General features: G+C 57.0%; 1 protein-coding gene across 6 annotated transcripts in view; it reads right to left on the minus strand.

Annotated features, from left to right (window-relative positions):
• Positions 1-588: 588 nt before the first annotated feature.
• NOL4L (nucleolar protein 4 like) overlaps positions 589-18,796 on the minus strand; it is a 63,047-nt gene continuing 44,839 nt past the window's right edge. For all 6 annotated transcript variants that reach the window (XM_051802893.1, XM_051802894.1, XM_051802897.1 and 3 more), the window contains 6 exons: positions 9,003-9,274; positions 8,432-8,617; positions 8,161-8,352; positions 7,952-8,074; positions 7,435-7,636; positions 589-5,686 (listed from right to left, as the gene is read on the minus strand). In XM_051802893.1, coding sequence (XP_051658853.1) covers positions 5,487-5,686; positions 7,435-7,636; positions 7,952-8,074; positions 8,161-8,352; positions 8,432-8,617; positions 9,003-9,274 — 1,175 coding nt within the window. In that variant the 3' untranslated portion in view covers positions 589-5,486. The remainder of the gene's footprint in view (positions 5,687-7,434; positions 7,637-7,951; positions 8,075-8,160; positions 8,353-8,431; positions 8,618-9,002; positions 9,275-18,796) is intronic.

Consider the following 18,796-nt stretch of genomic DNA (forward strand, 5'->3'; position numbering starts at 1 on the left):
ATTTCTGTGCTAAGGAACTGATTTTCTCTCTCACAGCCTGGCTGCTGTTAGGGACCAGCTCTGCCATGCTCTGGAGCACCCTGGCTCCATGGAGGGGACATCCCAAGTCAGCCCAGTTATGGGGCCATGGAAGCCTCAGCAGGTACCACCAACTGGTGTGCAACTGGTGGAACCCAGCACTGCTTACCCTTGTGGCTTGCAGCCGTCTCCTGTGCTGCTTTTGAAATTTGGGAGCAAAGCTCAGCCAGAGGCTCAGTTATAAACCCAACGGTGTCACAGACCACAGAGCATTAGCACTGAGCTCCCAGACATGAAGGAATTCCAGGGATTCTCCATTTGGGATGTGCTGTCACCATCCCAGGTGATGGTTTACAAGCACAAATGTTTAGGTGGGACCTGCTGGCCTCACTCCTGGCTCCAGCTGCAGCAAATCCCGGGAAGGGGCTGCCCACCCTCCCGCCCAGCCAGCACCCCCACACCCGTGGGCAGCTGCACTTCCAAGGAAGGTGCAAACCCCCCCTTTGCCTCTCTGGGTCTCCTGACAGTCAGACTAGGAGATTGTATCTACACAGCGCTTGAAGAGGAACATTTATGGATGCAAAGGTTTATTATACTTAGTGAATAAAGCTGATAACGAAAAATCAGTATTTTCCATGAGGGAGAGGGAGAACTTTCCACAAACTTCAATGAAAACTCCTTTTTTTTTTTCTTTTTTTTTTTTTTTTTCTCACAAAAACCAGACACTTCACAAAATTAATTTTGTCAAAATATAAGTTAAGCATAAAACTGGTGCCTTGCCCCCCACGTGAGTGCTACCGCTGCTCTCTCTGGTACCCGCGCTGTCTGTTACGGAATGGAAAGCACAGCTTATGTCAACAGGATTGAAAGATGGGGGTTTTTTTGTAGTTTTTGTTGTTTGTTTTTTTTTTTTCTCTTTTAACACCCAAAATTTAGATCCCGCTCCGGTGGCTGATGGCACTGACCTCTCTCACACAGGGGCTGGGGCCAGCAGCACCCAGCGGGGCTCGACAGTGGAGGAGAAAGCCCTTTTTGTTATACAGTGTTTATTAAGTAGATTCAGTCTTATATATGATATACAGATTCGAAAGAAAAAAAAAAAAAAGGATTCCACATACTTATGAAATCAGTGCATTTAGCAAGTAATACCATGGAGATAACAGCTCGATTAACAGCTCATTGGTCTTTGTTAAGTGAGGGGACAGGGAGTTGGCCTGTGCTAATCATTCCACAAACAGAACAGAATTAAGTTGCATCACATATATAATAGACACACATTCTAAGAATTAAAATATTAAGCCACATTTACTGGAAAAATCCACAGTATATAACACAAATAACTCTTATCAAGCTCGTTGAGGAGGAAGTGCTCATCTGCTTAAGAGCCACATGAAGTTGCATAGGTGCCTATCTGCAAAAATATCATTTCCAAAGGAATCAATTGATTAAGCAATAAAGTGTCACCTTAAAAGCTGGATTAAGTGCCATACGCTTTCTGAGTCCTCGGGAAAGCACCAGCTTCCCAAAGAGCCTCTTCTGCCTCGTTGGGAGCCCCCCGCCTCCCGCGGGACCGCGCTCCCACCCCAAGCCCAAACCAGTGTCCAGGCTTGGGCAAGCTCACCCCTTCCCTAAAGTATTCCCAATTCTGCTGAGGAGTGTTTTCCCCCTGTTCCCCTGTGTCAGTTGGACCCTGCGAGGAGCTGGGCAGCGTCCAGGCGGGAGGAGGAGGAGGATGGGGAGGCAGCAGCACTGCCAGGATCTGGCGCTTCAGAGCTCAGGATCAGCTCCCGATTGGAATTGCAGCCAATCCATACGACTATTGGGAAAGAAAAAAAATACAACAGCTTGTGCAAAAACCCAAAATTGCTTAAAGAGTGTCTAGGTTTGGTGGGGTGTCCCTCGGGGCGGGCGCGTGTCGGTGGGTGGGTGAGGCTGTGGCTGGGTTAAACAGACGAACTGGGTGAGGGGCAGCTTCCTCTTCAACAGCAGGTCTGGCAGAACACACGGGGGCCGGGAGTTCTGTACATGTAAACAGTACACTTTCACTGAGTCCAAAATTAGGAGCAAAAATACAAAGGTTCACATTGGTCTTAGGTAGATACAGGCGAAGAACTGAGCTGTGCAGCTCCGAAACAACCGAACAAAAGTTTCTAAAGCACCACTAAATTATATAAAAATCAGACCATGGACGGATTGTAGTTGGTGTCTGGTGAAATACTATGCTACCTTGTAAAAAGTTTTACAAAAAATTACAAATCAAAAGTATATTAACCCTCTGAGTTCAAAGCAGCATTTTTTTTTTTTTTCATGAACTGGTACTAAATCCGACGGCCGCTCCGGGAGGGAAGTGGCCCTTGGGATCAGGGAGGTACAAGTTATGTCTGCTCGCAACCCCGGGAACGCTCTCCCATGGAGAAACAGTGTCATGGGAACCGCACATCCAGGACAGGGTGGGTGTGTTAAAATAAAATAAAATTTAAAAAAAAAAAAATAATAAATCTATTCTCTTGACCAGTGATCAGCTTTTCTTAACCAAACCCAAGACCATCCAGACCATTTGCTAACCCAGCATTCTCCTTCCACCTCTCAAGATATCTGGAAAGCCGGTGTATTCTGCTCCTGCTTGTTCCTTCTCGTTGAGAACCCGGACTAGCAATTCCTGACCCCGTCCTGCCCAGTGAGAGCGCAGGAATGTGGCTGTGAACAGTCCTGGAGCACAGGGAGCCGTGGCGGAGCACGGAGCAGCTGCAGAGCACGGAGATGTCTGTGGAGCTCATGCCAAAGGAACCGTTCACGCTGCGGCTCACCAAAAAAAAAAGAAAGAAAAAAAGATCCCTGACAGAATATCGGAGTCAATCCCGTTTGTTTCATAACTTGTCCCAGATGTGGCTGTCACCAGGGCTTTGGGAATCTGAGTCTGTACCATTCAGCTGCAGGTTATGAACATCAGGTGCTGGGACAGGGCGGTGTTGGGCACCCTCCTACGCGACGCAGCCTCGGTGTCCTCTACAGCAGTTTGACCACGTGTAAGAGCTCCTGAACTTCCACGCGTGCCGAGACAGGTTCAGAGGTGATCGGGAACGACAGCTAAACCTCGGATAAATAAAACTTAACCCCACTGTGGCTGTTGGTGGTCTGTCCACGAGCTCCCAGGTTACCTCTGCTTCAGTACGCTGATGGCAAACTTATGGCTAAAGGTTCCACTGCCTCTGCCGGGGAGGGAGGCACCGGCACGGGTGGGAGACTGCGGAGAGGGAGAATCCCGGGACAGCGATTGTCTCTGCCTCTCCTGCCTGAACGGTAAGACTTTCACAAATGGCTGCGGTTACAGGTTTTGTCAAAGGTTTGTTACTTCATGGTATTCACACAAAAATAAATATTTACATAAATTCCAAGTATGGGAGGATGCAGTGGACAAACCAAGCAGGCTTGTGAAGTGCTGGGGAAAGCGTGAGTCTGAGCCCTGGCTGGGGGCTGGCATCCCCAGGGCTCCCACCCTGCGGGCAGGAGGGGACAGGTGTGGCCACGATGCTCCCGGTTCCAGCACCAGCTCAGGTCTAATGAGCTGCCACCTTGTCTCTGCACCCCGTGGCCAGGGGCTGGGTCCCTTTTCTCCAAATGCTACGGAAAGGTTAAGGTTTGGGGAAAACAGTCAATGCAATGGTTGATCCCTTCTGCTGCCGGGCCAGGCACACCTGGCATCAGGAGCCAGAACCTTTTCTGTTCTGAGACTAAGAGCAGGGTAAAGTTTTGCTTCTCTTCCAGTGTGTGGAGCATCATGGGGTACAGAGGGTACAGGGGAACTGCCCGGGCCTGCTCCTGGCCAGCCCAGCTGCTGCTCAAGCCCATGTCAGTGGCGTTGGCCCCTGGAGCAGCAGCCCCTATCTGCCAGCTCCAAGCAGCCAAAAAATAAGCTAAAAGCTGGCTCCAAAGAGAGAAAGTTTCTACCTACAAAACAGCTTTACACTTATCGAATTTCTGCCTCACGGTGCAGACTCCAGCCGGGCGGGGGGGCTGCGGGGCTTGGGGAGCAGCAGGACCCCCGCCGGTCTCTGCACAGCTCCAGAGCACGTGGCACTGCTGGGCTGGGCTCAGCACCCCTGGCAGGAGTGAGGTCCCTGGGTTAGCAGCACTGGCAGTAGGTATTGCACTGAGCAAAACGAAGTGCATCATGGGGGAGAGGGGTGGAAACGGGGCAGAATGGTCATCGGACTATGGTTCTTCCACACTTTGGGAACTGTGGGCTTGTTCCAGGACTGTGAGCAGGGAGCGGGAAAGATTCCTGGGCCCCGGAGAGGACTTGGTCAGTTCTGCTGCTCAGTGCTGCCCGTCTCTCCCGCAGGAGCGAGTGGTCACGGCACCAACGCACCTTCTGGGTGAGCCCTGGCGCTGCCCTGCCTCACACCCCGTGGGTCCCCAGCAGTTTGTCTCCCGGTGCCACCCCGGGGCTGGTTTGGGACGGAGTGGAGCGGATGGCCAGGCACAGCAGGACCCCAGCCGGAGGTTCCAGCCTCCTTGGCACGATCCCCATGTCTGCGACACTCACCGTCCCCCAGGACCAGCACGGCCAGTCCTGGAAGAAGCCCACAATGGAGTGTGAGGTAGAGTACAGATGGTGACCGCAAGACAGTGTTTCTCAGGTATCTCCTTCCTTCCTTCTCTTATCTGCAATGACTTAAATGAGTGCGAGATGTCCTTCCAGCTGGAGGTCTGCTGAGCTTGCCGAGTCTCTGCAGGAGGTTCAGACCCCACTGGTGCTGTGGAACCCTTTAGAACGAAGGCCTAAGCTTGTGCTGCTGTTCAGCTCCCACCTACGCTCACTGGAGGCTGAGCAGCCTCGATATCAAAGGCTGGATGGCAAACTTGCTCCCTGTGGGACAAGGGTTCACCAGAGAAACAGGCAGAGCTGCCTGGAAATTAGTAGTGTAATGATATGGAATGTGTTATTTCACAGGAATAAATTCCTTCTGATCAGACAGACAAAAAACTGGCAATCTGTACAAACTCAAAAGAATCCATTTTCAGAAAAATAAATTACTAAGGGGAGAGGAGGGTCCATTTCTCAATAAATATGTGATTCAGCTCACCTAAGACTTGGAAATTATCCGGGGATGGGAATCTAACATTTGGGTCCACAAAGGTTATTCTAAATACATCTGCAGCCCCAAACCTCCCCAGGCTCCCTTCTGCCCTTCAAAGTCCCACATCCTTCCAAGCTGCAGGGCTGGCTTCTGGTCGGCCGGACGCACGGGTGTTGGTACGCTTCCAAAACGTGTCCTTGTGCCTGAAGTCCCAGGTGCTTGGAGTGTAAAACAAAACAGGTCTTTTGAATTCCACCTTCTAAAAACTACATGTACCCGCGGCGTGGCGGGAGGACGATGGTGGTCCTGAGCAGGACATCGCCGGGAGCCTCTTTCTAGCAGGTATAAATTGTCTTCTCGACCGAGGAGCGACGCAGACACGGGGAGTCAGTTCTGCTGTAAAATGAGGTTTTCCAGTTCGTCTGCAGACCGGAGCAGGAACGCCGCCGACTCCCGGTATCCGGCGATGAGCTGCCGCACGGCGCTGATCTCCGTGGGGCTGAGCTGGGCCGCCTGCATGCCCCGGCTGGTGCTGTTGGAGGGGGCCGTGCTGGAGGCCCCACCTTTCATGCTGAGATCGGTTGGACCTGCCAAGGAAAAGTGAGAGGGAAGCTGAGCTCCTGCTGGGTGGCCCAACACAGCCGTGGGACACCAGGGACACAGGGCAAGGACTGGGCACTGCGGCCATTTGCAAACCAGGATGGGAGAGTTCAGCTGCCCCTCCGAGCCCAGGTGGGTGCCACTGGTGATGGTGGCAGGGAGGGGAGCACATCGCCCCGGGCGGGATGGAAAGCATCCAAGGAAAGCAATGCTGGAGCAGCGAATGCTGCGGGAGGAGCAGCACCAGCAGAAGTGTTCCACGCCAGGAGAACCAGTGCTTCGAAGTGGGGGAGGAGGAGGAGAAGGCGGAGGAGGAGAAGAAGGAGGAGGCTCTCATGCGAAAGCAATTTCACTGGACAGAAAAGGCAGCAGTAAACGGAGCCCATTTCCCGGCTCACCAAGGGGGAAGGAGCTGGGAGCAGGGATGTGGGCTTGAGCAAGAATTGCCTGAGGTGGGGGATGGAGGGAGAAGACACTCCTGGGCAGCAAACCCCTGCAGGCCTCTGCTCAGAGGGAGGAGAAGATGCAGCTCCTTGCAGTGTGCTCTTCCCTCTGAAGGACTGGGCAAGAGCTTGGGGAAAAAAGAATTGCAAAGCAGAGGTTTAAAAATCCACTACAAAGAAGCGAAGTGAGGTGCTGCTGGGTGTTGCACCCAGGGCCTGTCTGCTCCTCCTGGAGGCTGCTCAGTGACCTTCCTGCACATCTGCTGTCTCACAGAGCCAGTGGCTTGGCCAGGCCAGAGGAAGGTGCTCAGCAGTGGGGGGCCAGGGTGCCTGTGCTCCTCTGGGGAGGAACCACTGCTGCGAGGATTAGGTCTCAGCAGCTGGAGGCCGGGATGGGATCTTTATTCAGGGTTAAGAAGCATTAGGAAGGGATGATAAGAGTTAATCCCAGACAGGCATCTCTCAGGCCTCCGGAAATCACATCCTTCCAAATCCTGGCTCCAGTCGGGGCGGGCAGGGGCAGGGCAGGAGCCCAGAGCGCACCAGGACAGGCAATGGCAGCCTGGAGATTGCTGAAGGACTGGCAAGGACTCCAGCCCCTCCTGCCACCAGTGCTGCAGGGCAGAACCGGAAGGAACATTTGGCCTCACCCCATACCTGTCTCCCCAGGTGCAAGGGAGTCATCAGGCACATAGGAGCCTTCCTGTGTGCCCTGCTGAGGCCTGGGATATTCCGCTCTGTTCACTGGCTCCTAACCTTAAGCCCTGCCTGTGCTCTCCTTCTGCCTTCCCGTCCCGCAGCATCAGTCCTGTTTTCCCAGCTGTTGTTCCCAGGCAGTCCCCAGCCCCTCAGAGCCCTCCTGAGCTGTGGCAGGAGCTGGCTGTGCCCCCAGCCCCCAGCCCCATCGGTCCCTGAGAGCGGAACGGCTCATACCAGCAGCAGATCAGGGCAGTGATAGGCGCCCGCTCCTGTTAATGATTAATAGCTGGTACAGATTCTCTTTTTTTTTTAAGTGACACTCCTTCCCTCCACCAGTGCCACTCAGACCGTCCTTCCCAGTGCAGTTCAACAATTAACCGTCTGCTGACGAGGTGAGCTGAGCCGCCAGGCAGAGACCTCTGCCAGCTGCAGGACAAAAGGGGATTTCAGAGCAGCTCTTCCTCCCCTCCAGTGGCCAGCTCAGTCCCACAGTGTGGGTTGCCAGGAGCCTGTTGCACACTGCCTGGGCATGGGGCAGAGCAATGGCTGGGTGGGCTCCCTGTGCCCCTGCAGGCCCCAGCGTGGTCACTTACCATTACTGTGGTTGCCCGTCTGGAGGGAGGCGGGGGGCTGCAGGCTGCCCCCCAGGGACCCGTAGCCACGGTAGCTGTAGTTCAGGCTTCCATTGATGTAGACCGGGTCTTGGGAGTAAGATGAAGCTGGCAGTGAGTAGGAGGAGTGGGTGATGGCTGTGGAGTCTCTGGAGTGCTGCTTGTCTAGAGCGATCGGTTCGTCCTGCACAGGGGAAACACAGACTTACTCCAGCGAGGAGCCTGGCTCTCCTCTGTGGCCAGTGGGAGGGACAGCACAGGGATGCCCGGTCTCCTGTGGCTGCAGCATGGCCAGTTCCAAACCAGCATCCCCACCCCTGTTGACCTGAGTCTCAGGACACACCATGGGGCTCTGTTCTGCAGCCCCTCTGACTTTTAGAAACAAGACTTTTAAAAACTCTTTTCTAAATTGCACACAAATGTCTCTCCCTCATCCCTGGTGGGATGAGGGACACAGCCAGTTCCATCCCTCGCCCACCTCTAACTGCCAGCACCGTACCTGGGAGGTCTGGTAGATCTCCAGCCGCATCCTCTTGGCCGCTTTCCGCGTTTCGCTCTCACAGGCGGCGGCCAGGATGTTCTCTGCCATGGCCGAGGTCAGGTGAGGCGGCGTGGGCCTGGTCTGCAGGACACAAGCAGAGAGCGTGCTCAGGGACCTGCTGCCCCAGCTGTGGTGGTGAGCAGGAGGGCACTGGGGCAGCCACTCACCATCTCCATCCCGTTCTTCTTCATGCGGCGGCAGGACTTGAGGTAGGTGCGGATGCGCTTCCGCGCCCGCTCCTGGAACTCGGGGAACTGCCGGCTGCACGACTCGATGATGGCCTGGATCTTCTCCTTGGGCTGCTTGGAGATGGGAACCATCCGGTCCAGGTTCTCATCCACAAAAAGGCGCACGAACATCTGCAAAGGAGAAGACAGGTGGTGGGAACCCCGAGATGGGAGGCAGGTAGGCTCATCCTCCCCACGGAGCCCTCCTTACGTTGAAGGCCTTTAGCCTCTCCGGGTCCATCCCCTCCGAGTCATTAATCTTATCGTTGTCTTCATGGTCATCATGGTCATCGTCATCTTCATCAGCCGTGGGGGCCCTGCCGACAGTCAGGTCCTCGGGGCAGCCGCTCACCTCTGTCTTGATGGAGTCGTAGCTGCCCGAGCTGTACGGGGGGGACTGAAAGGAGACTGTGGTTACCATTGAGAGCCTTCACCTGATGCATCTGCCCCTTCTCCTTGTCTCACTGCATCTGTCCCCTCTCCTGATGGCCCCCTGCAACTTGGGAAGATGAACCCATGGCCAAGCTCCCCTGAGCATCACCTCCTGCCTGCCTGGGACAAGGGAGCCTGTGATGGCCTGATGGCCCAATGGCTGCTTTGGCTGGTGGGACCATGGCTCTGCCTCATCCTATGGGAAACACTGCTGGACCCAGCAGGAATGGGCTTCTCCTCATATGGTGGCCATAAGGTAAGGGTGAGGTGAGCCCACCGCAGCGCCCAGCTCTGGGGCAGGTGGGGTGTGGGGGATGTCTGTGGCTCTCCCAAACCACACTAGGCCATACCTCTGCCGTGGTCTTCACCGCGTACTTGACCCTGCTGCGCAGCCCGTCGGCACTGCAGCTGTCGGACTGGTAGGAAGGGGTGACGTGGGCAGGGGTGAGCTTGTCGCAGAGGTTGATGGGCTGGTCGTCAGCGGAGGCGGTGAAGTCCATGGGGGCCGCGGTGCCATTGCCGTTCATTTCGGGGAAGGCGCTGTCGCCTTGCGTGCTGCTGGAAGTGGAGGGGTTCAGGGTGGAGGAGCCATTCCCGCTGCAGCTCTCTGACGAGGAGTCATCTGCAAGGAAGGACGTGTGGTCACCCCCGTGGCACCCTGTGACTGCTTTCCTGAGGCTGTTCTGGGCTCACTTGGTGGCTCAGCTACCACATGTGCCACTGGAAGCCAGGCTGGCACTGCTGTGCTTTTGGCCCTGGGATGCAGCAGCTGGAAGTACAGACGCTGGCACCCACAGCTGCAGGGCCACTGTCACATGGATTCACTCCCTCATCCCTCCAAGCACCCCGGACGCTGCCGTGCCCCATGCCCGAGTCACCCATCCCTCTGCAGGTGACAGTCCCTGCGCCTCCGCCCTCGGCCACGGTGCCTGGGCTTGAATAAGAACTTTGGAATTTGGTCCTTTTAGGTTTCTGTTTGCATTGCAGGGAGGAGAAAGGGGCATTGCCTCTCCCCACCAGGTCCCTCACCGTCCTCCTGGCCCAGTTTGGGGCTGGGTGCGGTGAGAGGTGACGAGTTCCAGCACTGGTGGCTCAGGCACATGCTGCTGTACAGAGTTCTGGGGTATAAGAATGACACACAAGGACAAGCTCACTTGAGTGGGAAAACACTGAATCCACGGTGCCTGGAAGCAGCATTAGCAGCTCTGCTCACAGCAGGCACACCACCCAATGAGGTTCCTCCTCAGCACACTGCTGCAGGGAGGGGACAGGGCTGCACCATGTCCTTCCTGTCCCACTCAAAGCCCAAGTGACCTACACCCTACATGGACGCTCCTGTTCCCTGTTTCCACATGTCCCAGAGCCATCCCCACGGCAACCACATGGCCTTTCCCCACCACTCAGACAGGTCAGGGGCTCAGCAATGGCGGTGCCACGCACATCCAGTGCACAGCCTGGCTCTGCTCAGTCTCAGTTCTACTCACACCAGAGCTCCTGGCACCATCCCCCTGCCTGTGCCCACTCCCACCGTGGTGGTTCCTGAAGGACAGCCCAGAAACGACAGAGAGCCTGGCACTGCCTGCACCCACCTTGCCTGCACCCTGCCAGAGAGTCCAGCCCTGGGGCCAAGCACAACATTTCAAATTGCTCAGCCCGTTCCCCTCCCTCCCCCTCGCCGCAGTAAATCCTTTATTTCATTAGGTGCCTCCGCGAGAGGGAAAGGGCGAAGCACGTGGGAGCCGCTTCCTGCGCCAGCGTGCGCCGGGCGGCGAACAAAGAAGCTGTCGGCAGCAGCGAGGAGCAGATGGCCGTCCCCACACCCGGCCCGGGTGCTGCAGGACAATGGGCCGGGGCCGTGGGGTGGCCGCGGCACCGCGCCGACAGCTCCCGGTGCATGGGCACCGGGTCCAAAGGTGTGCGGGCACAGGGCAGCGAGACAGTGCCCGGCTGCTGCCACTCACCCTCCTCCTCCTCCCCCTGCCAGCACCTGCAGGAAACTTTACTGCGAGGCTGGGCGAGTGCTGCGGTGACCCTGTGGCAGCCCAGGACTTTGTATCCCTTAAAATAAACAGATTTGAGGACACTCGGGCATCGGAGCCGACCGTGGGGCCGGCCGGGGTTGCCGCCGCGTGTCCCCAGCCGCCCTGCCACGGGCGCCAGTGCTCACTGCCCTGCCTCGCGCCTGCGCCAAGGCGGCTCCTGGCCCCACGAGCCCCGAAATTAGAAGGTCCCCACTGGAGCTCCCCGCTCAGCAGAGCTCCCTCCCCCTCCTTTCCCTTGCACTGATCCACTTATTCGTCTGAGTGATGACCAGAGCTGACCTAATCCCCGGGGTGGTGTTTATGTGCCGGGTGCTCTGGGCCAGCAGCAGGCGTCACCCTCCCCACCACAGGGCTGGCTCCTGGCAGAAGTCCTTGCTCTGGGCCAGGACGCTGCATGCCAGGGAATGTGGGGCTCTGGAGGGGCTCAGCAGCCAGCACTATCCAGGGGCACCCTCCAAGCCAAGCCCTCAAGAGGAGCTCTGGTCTCCTCTCCCTGTGATGTGGCGGTGGGGCTGCAGTGGGTGGCTGCATCCCAGACCATGGCCCCATGCACTCCTGCTGCTGGCTCAGCTGTATCTGGAGGGGCAGGAATTTGGGGGCACTGCCACCTCCTGCCCCCACACCCTCCTGTCCCAGGGCACTGGTCTGGTGCTCTGAGCCCCCACGGGTTTTGCTGTCCCTTGGCACGGGTGCAGGAGCATTGCTGGCTTGGCTCTGGCCCCAGCAGCAGAGGGCAGGTGGCTGGGGGCACAGAGGCCTCCCTGCCCAGGATGGCGGCCGTCCCTCCCCCAGCTCTGTTCTCTGCGCCAGGGGAGATGGGGCTCCCAGAGGGAGGCTCCAGTCTCATCCAGCGATGCCTCTCAGAAGGATTAAGGAGAATTACTCCCTTGCGCGGAGGCACGAGCTGCAGGCAGGGCCCTGCCATCAGCCCGGGCACAGCCACAGCAACAGCGCTGCACCACAGGGCCAATCGGCACCGCGACCAGGCCGAGGGCAGGGACCTCCCACAGCTCCTCAGCAACCCCCTCGCTGCCTGCACCAGTGGAGCCAGGGGCCTGCCATGTGACAAAACCCCTGCCAGGCAAGGGTACCTGGAGAGACATCACCTGGGAGAAGAATAAGCAGATGCCCTGGGCATTCCCAACTTGCCCTGGGCATCCCCAAACCTGCCCTGCACATCCCCAAACCTGGGCATCCTGGGCATCCCCAACCTCCTCTGGGCACCCCTGCAGGGATGAGAACATCTTCAACCTGCCCTGAGCAGCCCCAATCTATCCTGGACATTCTCAACCTACCTCGAACAACCCCAACCTGCCCTGGGCATCCTTATTATGCCTTAAGCACCCCCACTCCTCCCTGACCATCCTGCTCTGCCCTTGCCCACCCACATCCAGCCTCCCCACAGCCCCCCAGCTCTGCCCCCCATCCCCGGCTGCTGACATCAGGTGGGATCCTGGGGGTGACGTCTGGACAGCCCCAATTTCTCTACATCTCAGGTTTTCTTTTGTGTTGCACAGAGCACACACAGCAGCTGCACATCAGGTTTCTGCCCGACGCTGCTGCATTTATGAACCCTGGGTTTGCTACCGGCAAAAAATATTGCAAACAAAGAGGAAGGTGTCTCTAGGAACCTGCCAGGTGGGATAAGAAAATGAAATGGGAATTTAATATCAGTGACCAGCACCTACTAAAAGAACAATTTAGTTTATACCAAGGATGGACGTACGTAAATAATGAGGTTTGTAAACCCATGGGCTACAGATATTTTCTTATTTTCACATTTTTATGCTTTATGCTCTCCCAGAAGCTCTGCACACAAAGTGGGGGTTAATCTCAGTATTGTGAGCAGAGAAATGGCCACAAATTCAGACTGGTGAGTGCTTGGGTCTGAGCGGGACTGGCCTCAGCCAGCTTGAAAACAGATGAGCTTGGGAGGGAGCTGCATTCTCTTGGTTGGAGTAGATGGGACAGGGACAGGGACACGGACAGAGACGGGGACAGTGCTGCTCCCTGGGCAGCTTTGCTGGGGTATCTCCAGCCCACAGCCAGCCCTGAGAGGAGCTGGGACACCTCTCAGCAAAGCAGGACCTGGCGAGAGGGAGCAGGAGTGCTCCCATCTGGAGTGCAAGAATCAGGTTTAGGCTCCTGAACTGCTATGGCAGGGTGCTGAGCAGCGATGGGGCCAGGCTGGCCACGCTCTCTTTCAGTAAAACCCGCCAAGCTCCTGAGCTTGGAGAGGTTTTCCGCATCTCCCAGCAGTGCCCAAAGCACATGTCAGGAGCAGGGCTCCAGCAGCAGCAGGCGAGCAAGGCCAGGCTGTGCAGCCATGAATATATTCATTATCAACCAGCACGAGCCTGGTGAGCTCCCTGCTCACGGCTGGAGCTTGGCTGCACGAGGAGCCCCTCTAATGAGGATAATTGGGAGCCCCCCTGCTCCACCCCCGTGCCCTAATTGAAGCAGATGGAACTGCAAAAACAATGTCACTTCTAACCGGTTTGATCTTTCGGTTGGAAAACGGAGTATTTCGTTCTCCTGTTTAATCCCCTCGAGCCAGGGCTCCGTGGGCTGGATGGGAGGTGGAGCAGACCCTGGCACCGTGTGGGTGAGGCCAGTGAGCCCGCAGAGTCCAATGGAGGCCACTGGTCCCAGAGCCTACAGAGCACTGCCCTTCTCAGCCCCACTGCAGAGGCCAGGCCATGACAAGGCACATAGCCAGGCTGGCAAGGAGGTCACAGGGTACCAGCCTCGTGCCTCTGCTGCAGCCCCGGCATCTCCCCGGCATCAGCCCAGGAGAGCAAGAAGCAAAATGGCTCCTTGGGCCGCGGTGCTGGGGGAGGAGGAGATCAGTCACTTATTAAATGAATTAATCAGGGCTCAGCGTTTTCATTTTGAAGAGGCTGCTGGATTATCCTTGATTTCTGTGGCACTGGATTTGAGGAGATCAGGAGGGGAAGGGGCGATTTCCAACACCTGCTCCCCGGGAGATTTTACGGCGGGGAAGTGGTTGGGTTTAACGTCTCTGCCGGCGCAGGCCACCACACCGCTCTCCAGAGCAGAGTTAAAGATGAATGGGGCAAATTGTTCCTCCTCCTGTCACATCTCCAGAGCGGAGACAAAACCTCTTTTGACTCAGGAAACAATGAGCTTATGTAAGAGCCAGCGGCCCACGGAAACCTCGCCACAGCCCCGCACCACGCGGTGGGACAGGGGCTGCCCAACCCTGCCCACGCCCCATTGCTGTGGGACCCCCAGTTGGCCCTGGGGTGGCCCTCCTTCACTGCTGCCCACCTGCCTTTCCACATCCCACCAGGGACCCCTGGTCCCCCCGGGACTGCCACGGATCTGCCACCCACGGCCCTGCTTGTTCTGCCCCCGTGGGTGATGGCAGGGGTTCTGCTCCCACGTGAGTCCCCCCATGGCTCCTGGGGGGGAGCCCACTGTGGCACCGGCATGGGATGGTGCCATACAACCAGCCTGGGAGCGGCCATCAGGAGGGCACAGAGCATCCCACTGCCGCCCGCCTGGAACAACAGCCAGGAAGATGAAAAGTGCCATAAATTATTCACTCACAAAAGAGACGAGAAGGGGGAAGAAGGGGAGGAGGAAAGCCTGCGAGGAAGGGATACTTAATACAAATTAGAGAGACCGAGTGGGAACAGGGGCCCTGTGGGGGGGCCACGGCCGGGTGTTAGCGCCACACTTGTGAGGGGTAAGCAAGGCCCACCATGACCGGGAGGTGAGCGGCAGGAGAGGCCCTGGGCCCACACCACTCACGTGGCCAGAGCACGGAGCCCGTTTACTCCAGGTCCTGCCCAGCATTTGCCTCCAAGACGCACAAGGAAGAAAAAAGCAACGTGGCTGAGGGCCGCGGTGCGCTGGGGCTGGCCAAGGTCCAGTTAAGACGCTCTATTTCCTGTCTTCCTTCCCTAACGCAAACCTTGTTATGTCCCAGACAAAGTGTCCACCCTCCACACTCCCTCCCTGGGTTGCTCCCTCGACCAGAGCCCTTGGCAAGCCAGACATCTGGCACGGCCGGACACAATGCGCGTCTGCAGGCAAGCCTGGCCGGACAAGGCAGCGCTGTGCGGCCGCCTCCCCGTCCCTTGCCATGAAAGGTGCCCCCCGGTGCCGTCTCCCCCCGGCTCCACTGCCCTGCCCAAGGGAGTAGCTCCCTCCAGCACTGGGACCTCACTGCCCCGGGCCTGTGCTGGACATTCTCCCATGCACCAAAGCTCGTCAGCTCCCACTGCACAGAGCAGCCTTGTCACAAACACGCTCTGTCCCTCTGTTTTCCCTTCTCCCAGCCCCTGTCCCTCCCACCACGCTGCTGGAGGAGTGTTTGAGCCAGGAGCTGGCCCTTGTCTGCAGTGAGGAAGGAGGTGGCACAGACCAAGACTCTCCTTGTCACTGCCACTGGCAGCCACCCGGATCCCACTGCAGGGAGGGGACATGCCACAGCCCTGTGCTGCCTGGGCTCTGCCTCTCCCCGCGCCAAACAAACGGGTTTGGTGGCTTTGGCCGGATTCGTGCCGAGCTGGAGCCTCCAGCACAGACCTGCCACCAGAGAGACCCTGCTGTTCACCCCTAGCCCTTTGGGGACTGTCCCCAAGCTCTGTGGAGCTCACCCTGCCATCTCTGCTTCCCCTTTCAGTTGAGGGTACTCAGTCTGGGGAGGAACTGGGGGCACAGGCAGTGCTGGCTGCTCGCAGCCCAATGATCCTCTCTGCTCCAGACCAAGGAAGAGACCCCCCTAACTCTGCTCCGTGCACCAGCAGGATGAACCAACAGGCTCGGCAGTGTCTGCACAGTGCGCCAGGCTGGCAAAGCCACCGCGGCCTCGCAGTGTCCTTGCTGCACTCCCCAGCCTGGCAGCAGGGAAGGACAGCCTTCAAAGGATGCCGAAAGGAGGGTGTTTATCACAGGCCAGGGCCTTCGCTTGGGAGGAGCAGATGCCCCTGGAAGATGTGACGGGAACAGAGTCACCAGCCCAAACCACTCAGGCGAGGCAGGGACATGCTTGCTGACTCCTGCTGCAGGACAGCATGGTGTAGGGACACCTTGGGGAAGAGGAAATAGATCCCTAAGGAAAATAAGATTCAGCTGTAGCAAAACCTGGCTGCTGGTCCTAGTCTTGTTTAGGCTCTGAGCTTGGGCTTCGGGTGGACAAAACCCAACAGTGGTGCAAGAAACCCTGAAAACAGTGAGAGTTTTGCAATCTGGGCTAAACAAGTATTTTGGGGCTTGCAGGCCGGTTCCTGTGGTCTGCCTGCCAGATGGCTGCCTGTGGTCTGCTGGGCTTCCCCTGTGGCTGGCAAACGGTGTTTGTGTTCACCTGGAGCAGGGATGGGCTGGCTGAGGAAAGCCCCAGCAGCAGAGGGGAACTGGGAGCTGCACAAGACCCAATGCCACTGCAATGAGTGACCTTGTTAGGGCACAGCCATCGCCCCATGGCCGGGTGACAGCCGTCAGAGGTGCAGCTGTGGAGCAGGACATCATGGCTGCCCTGGGGACAGAGCCTGGCTTTTGGTCAGCACTTGGCAAGAGGCTGGTCCTCCTTGGAAAGTGCTCTGCTAGGCCAGCAGCTCAGGGAAGCTGGTGATGTGCAGCACACCGTGGGCATCTCATCAATAACACCGATGCGACCCAGAGCTGCAGGAGACACGTGCCATACCAGGAGAGACACTGCTTTGCTTGCTGGGGATGACTTGATGCTGCCCCTGCCATCCCAGGGCAGGGTGTCCAAAGGAGGGACAGGCCCTACCTGTCCCTGGGACAGTGTCCTGAAATAATGCTTGCCTGCATGTCCTTGAGGTCCCTCCTTGGAGCACTCCTGAGGGATGCCCCCAACACCCAGAAGCCTTCCCAACCAGCTGCCTCAAGGGATGCCCCCGAGAAGCGTGTGCCTTCACAGTTAAGTAGGTTAAGAAAGTCCTTTCTCCAAGGTCTGGATTAGCCACTGCTGTTCCGGGCAGAACTGGCTCAGTGGGGATGCTGCCAGTCAAGTGAGGACTGCACTTAGGGATCGGAGCCAAAGGGGATCTGTCCATCATGGTGCCAGGAAGCAATTCCATGTCCCCCACATAGGGAAAGAACATCTTACACCCAGGAGCTTTCCCTACTCTTCAGAAGCATGAGGCAGGATGGGCTGGGGAGCAGCAAGCCCTGTCTGTGGGCCGAGTGCTGCTCCTGGCAATGGAGCAGGATGTATGGCCAGGAACAAGGCAAGATGCATCCTATTAGAGGGCAAGACAGAGAATCTTCTACATGAGTCCAAGCACTTTGCCACTGGGATTTAGGGTCTGTCGCCTGCTTTACTTTCAAGGGCACTGCCCTTGCCAGCAAGTCACAGCAGCACCATGGCAGGATACCCCAGCACCCCTGTGGGGGGATACCCCGCTCAGCCCACACACCAGACCAAACTGGGAGATTTGTAGTGCAGTGCTTGCCTGTGGAAGCAGGCTTTGGAGATGGACAGAGTTCAGCTTGAACTGCTGCATCGACACAGGGCCAAGCACTGGGAGTGGGGATGGTGACAGGCACCGACAGTGGGACGGCGCAGCGTTCAGGGTCCCTTTGCTCCCAGTGTGTGCTGGCTTCCACAGATGTGTCCCTCCAGGATGTCCGGCACAATAGCTCCGCTCCAGCAGCAGAGTTCGTGTTGATCTTGCTGTCGCTTTGGGCAGCCGCCGGCTTCCTGTGGGCACGTACGCTGTGAGCAACATCCGACTGGGAAGGGATGTTGCTGGGAGCTTCACGTTTTCCGTGCTGGGGCCCGCAGGATGAGTAACAAAAGGAAAATGGAAGGAGCGAGTGTGTGCTGCTCAGAGCCGGCTGGTGTGTCCTACGTCCCACCACGTGCCCACCGACCCAGCAGGAACCCCGGTTCTGCTGCCAAAGCTCTCCTGACAGTCCCTGTTCTGCCCCCAACCCCCCAAAGTCTTCAGGTGTAATTTGCTCACCCTACAGTTCTGGGGCTGACACTGGTTGCAGCACGGCTGTACTGGGCCAAGGCTTCTGGGCACCGAGAGCAAAGAAGGTGCTGGCTTTTGCTCCAGCTGCTTTTAGGTCTCTGAAGATTTAGCAGGTACCTGTGTGTCAAAGCATGGGAGGACAATTTCCTGCTCTCCCACTTCTCTGGATTTCATACCACTCTGCTCTATATCATAGGAGAGCACTTGCTACTCCCAGGCCTCAGAAGGACCTGGAGCTTGTGCTTAGGTCCTTTAAAAAAGACTTTTTTCACAAGCGTGTCAGACGATACTGCTCTCCTACCAGGCAACTGTTCATTAAAACTTTATACTTTAGGAAGCCTTTCACAGAAGACACACTCCAAGCATCCCACCCATCAGACAGCAGCAGGCAGGAGCAATTTAGTAACTCAGAAGGTTTTCCTGAGGGAGGAGAGTACCCAGTCCTGAACAAGCTTCCAACTGAAGGACGTGGTGGGCAACCAGATCCCTCTGCAGCGCCAGGACACCCGGAGCTGAGCCCAGCCTGGCTGCAGGGGACGTGTGGGGCTCACTGTGGCACCAGCTGGAGCTCTGCAGGGCTGCTGCACAGCACAGTGGACAGCTGAGCACAGGAGATGTGGACAAACTTCCAGCTTGGGAGTACTTGGGCTACCCCAGTGTGAGCACCCTGCACAGGCACCTTGGCCAGCTGGGCTCCGAGGAGCACGCAAGCTCATGTGGGCTGGTTACTCACATTTTTTGCACAGCCTTACTAAGCTTGTGTGAACTCAGAAAACACATTAGCTTCCAAAATAAAAAGAGCTTTCATAGGTCAAGAGAAGAGGAAACTGAAGAGTGGTCGACACTTTGATTCATGCACGTTCCCTTCCTCACACCAGCAATTTGCTTTTCCTCTCACAACATGCTACTCTGCTCCATACTCCTTCTCTGCTCCATGCTCCTCTCCTCTAACTACCCACTGCCCTCCTGGGTTGTTCCAGCTCCACTGTCCCTCTTCTCTTCCCAGTCTCATGCGTGCTTCAGTCCTGAGTGGGAGCATTGGTTTGGCAGAGGGACTGACATGAGGTGGCATTAGCCTGTATTTAGAGCTCCAATACAGACCACAGACATTCACCACAGGTACAAAAA

This window comes from Manacus candei, unplaced genomic scaffold, assembly GCF_025592945.1.
Source record: "Manacus candei isolate 608988 ecotype Guabito, Panama unplaced genomic scaffold, ASM2559294v1 h1tg000057l, whole genome shotgun sequence".
In the NCBI taxonomy this organism is placed as follows: Eukaryota; Metazoa; Chordata; class Aves; order Passeriformes; family Pipridae; genus Manacus; species Manacus candei.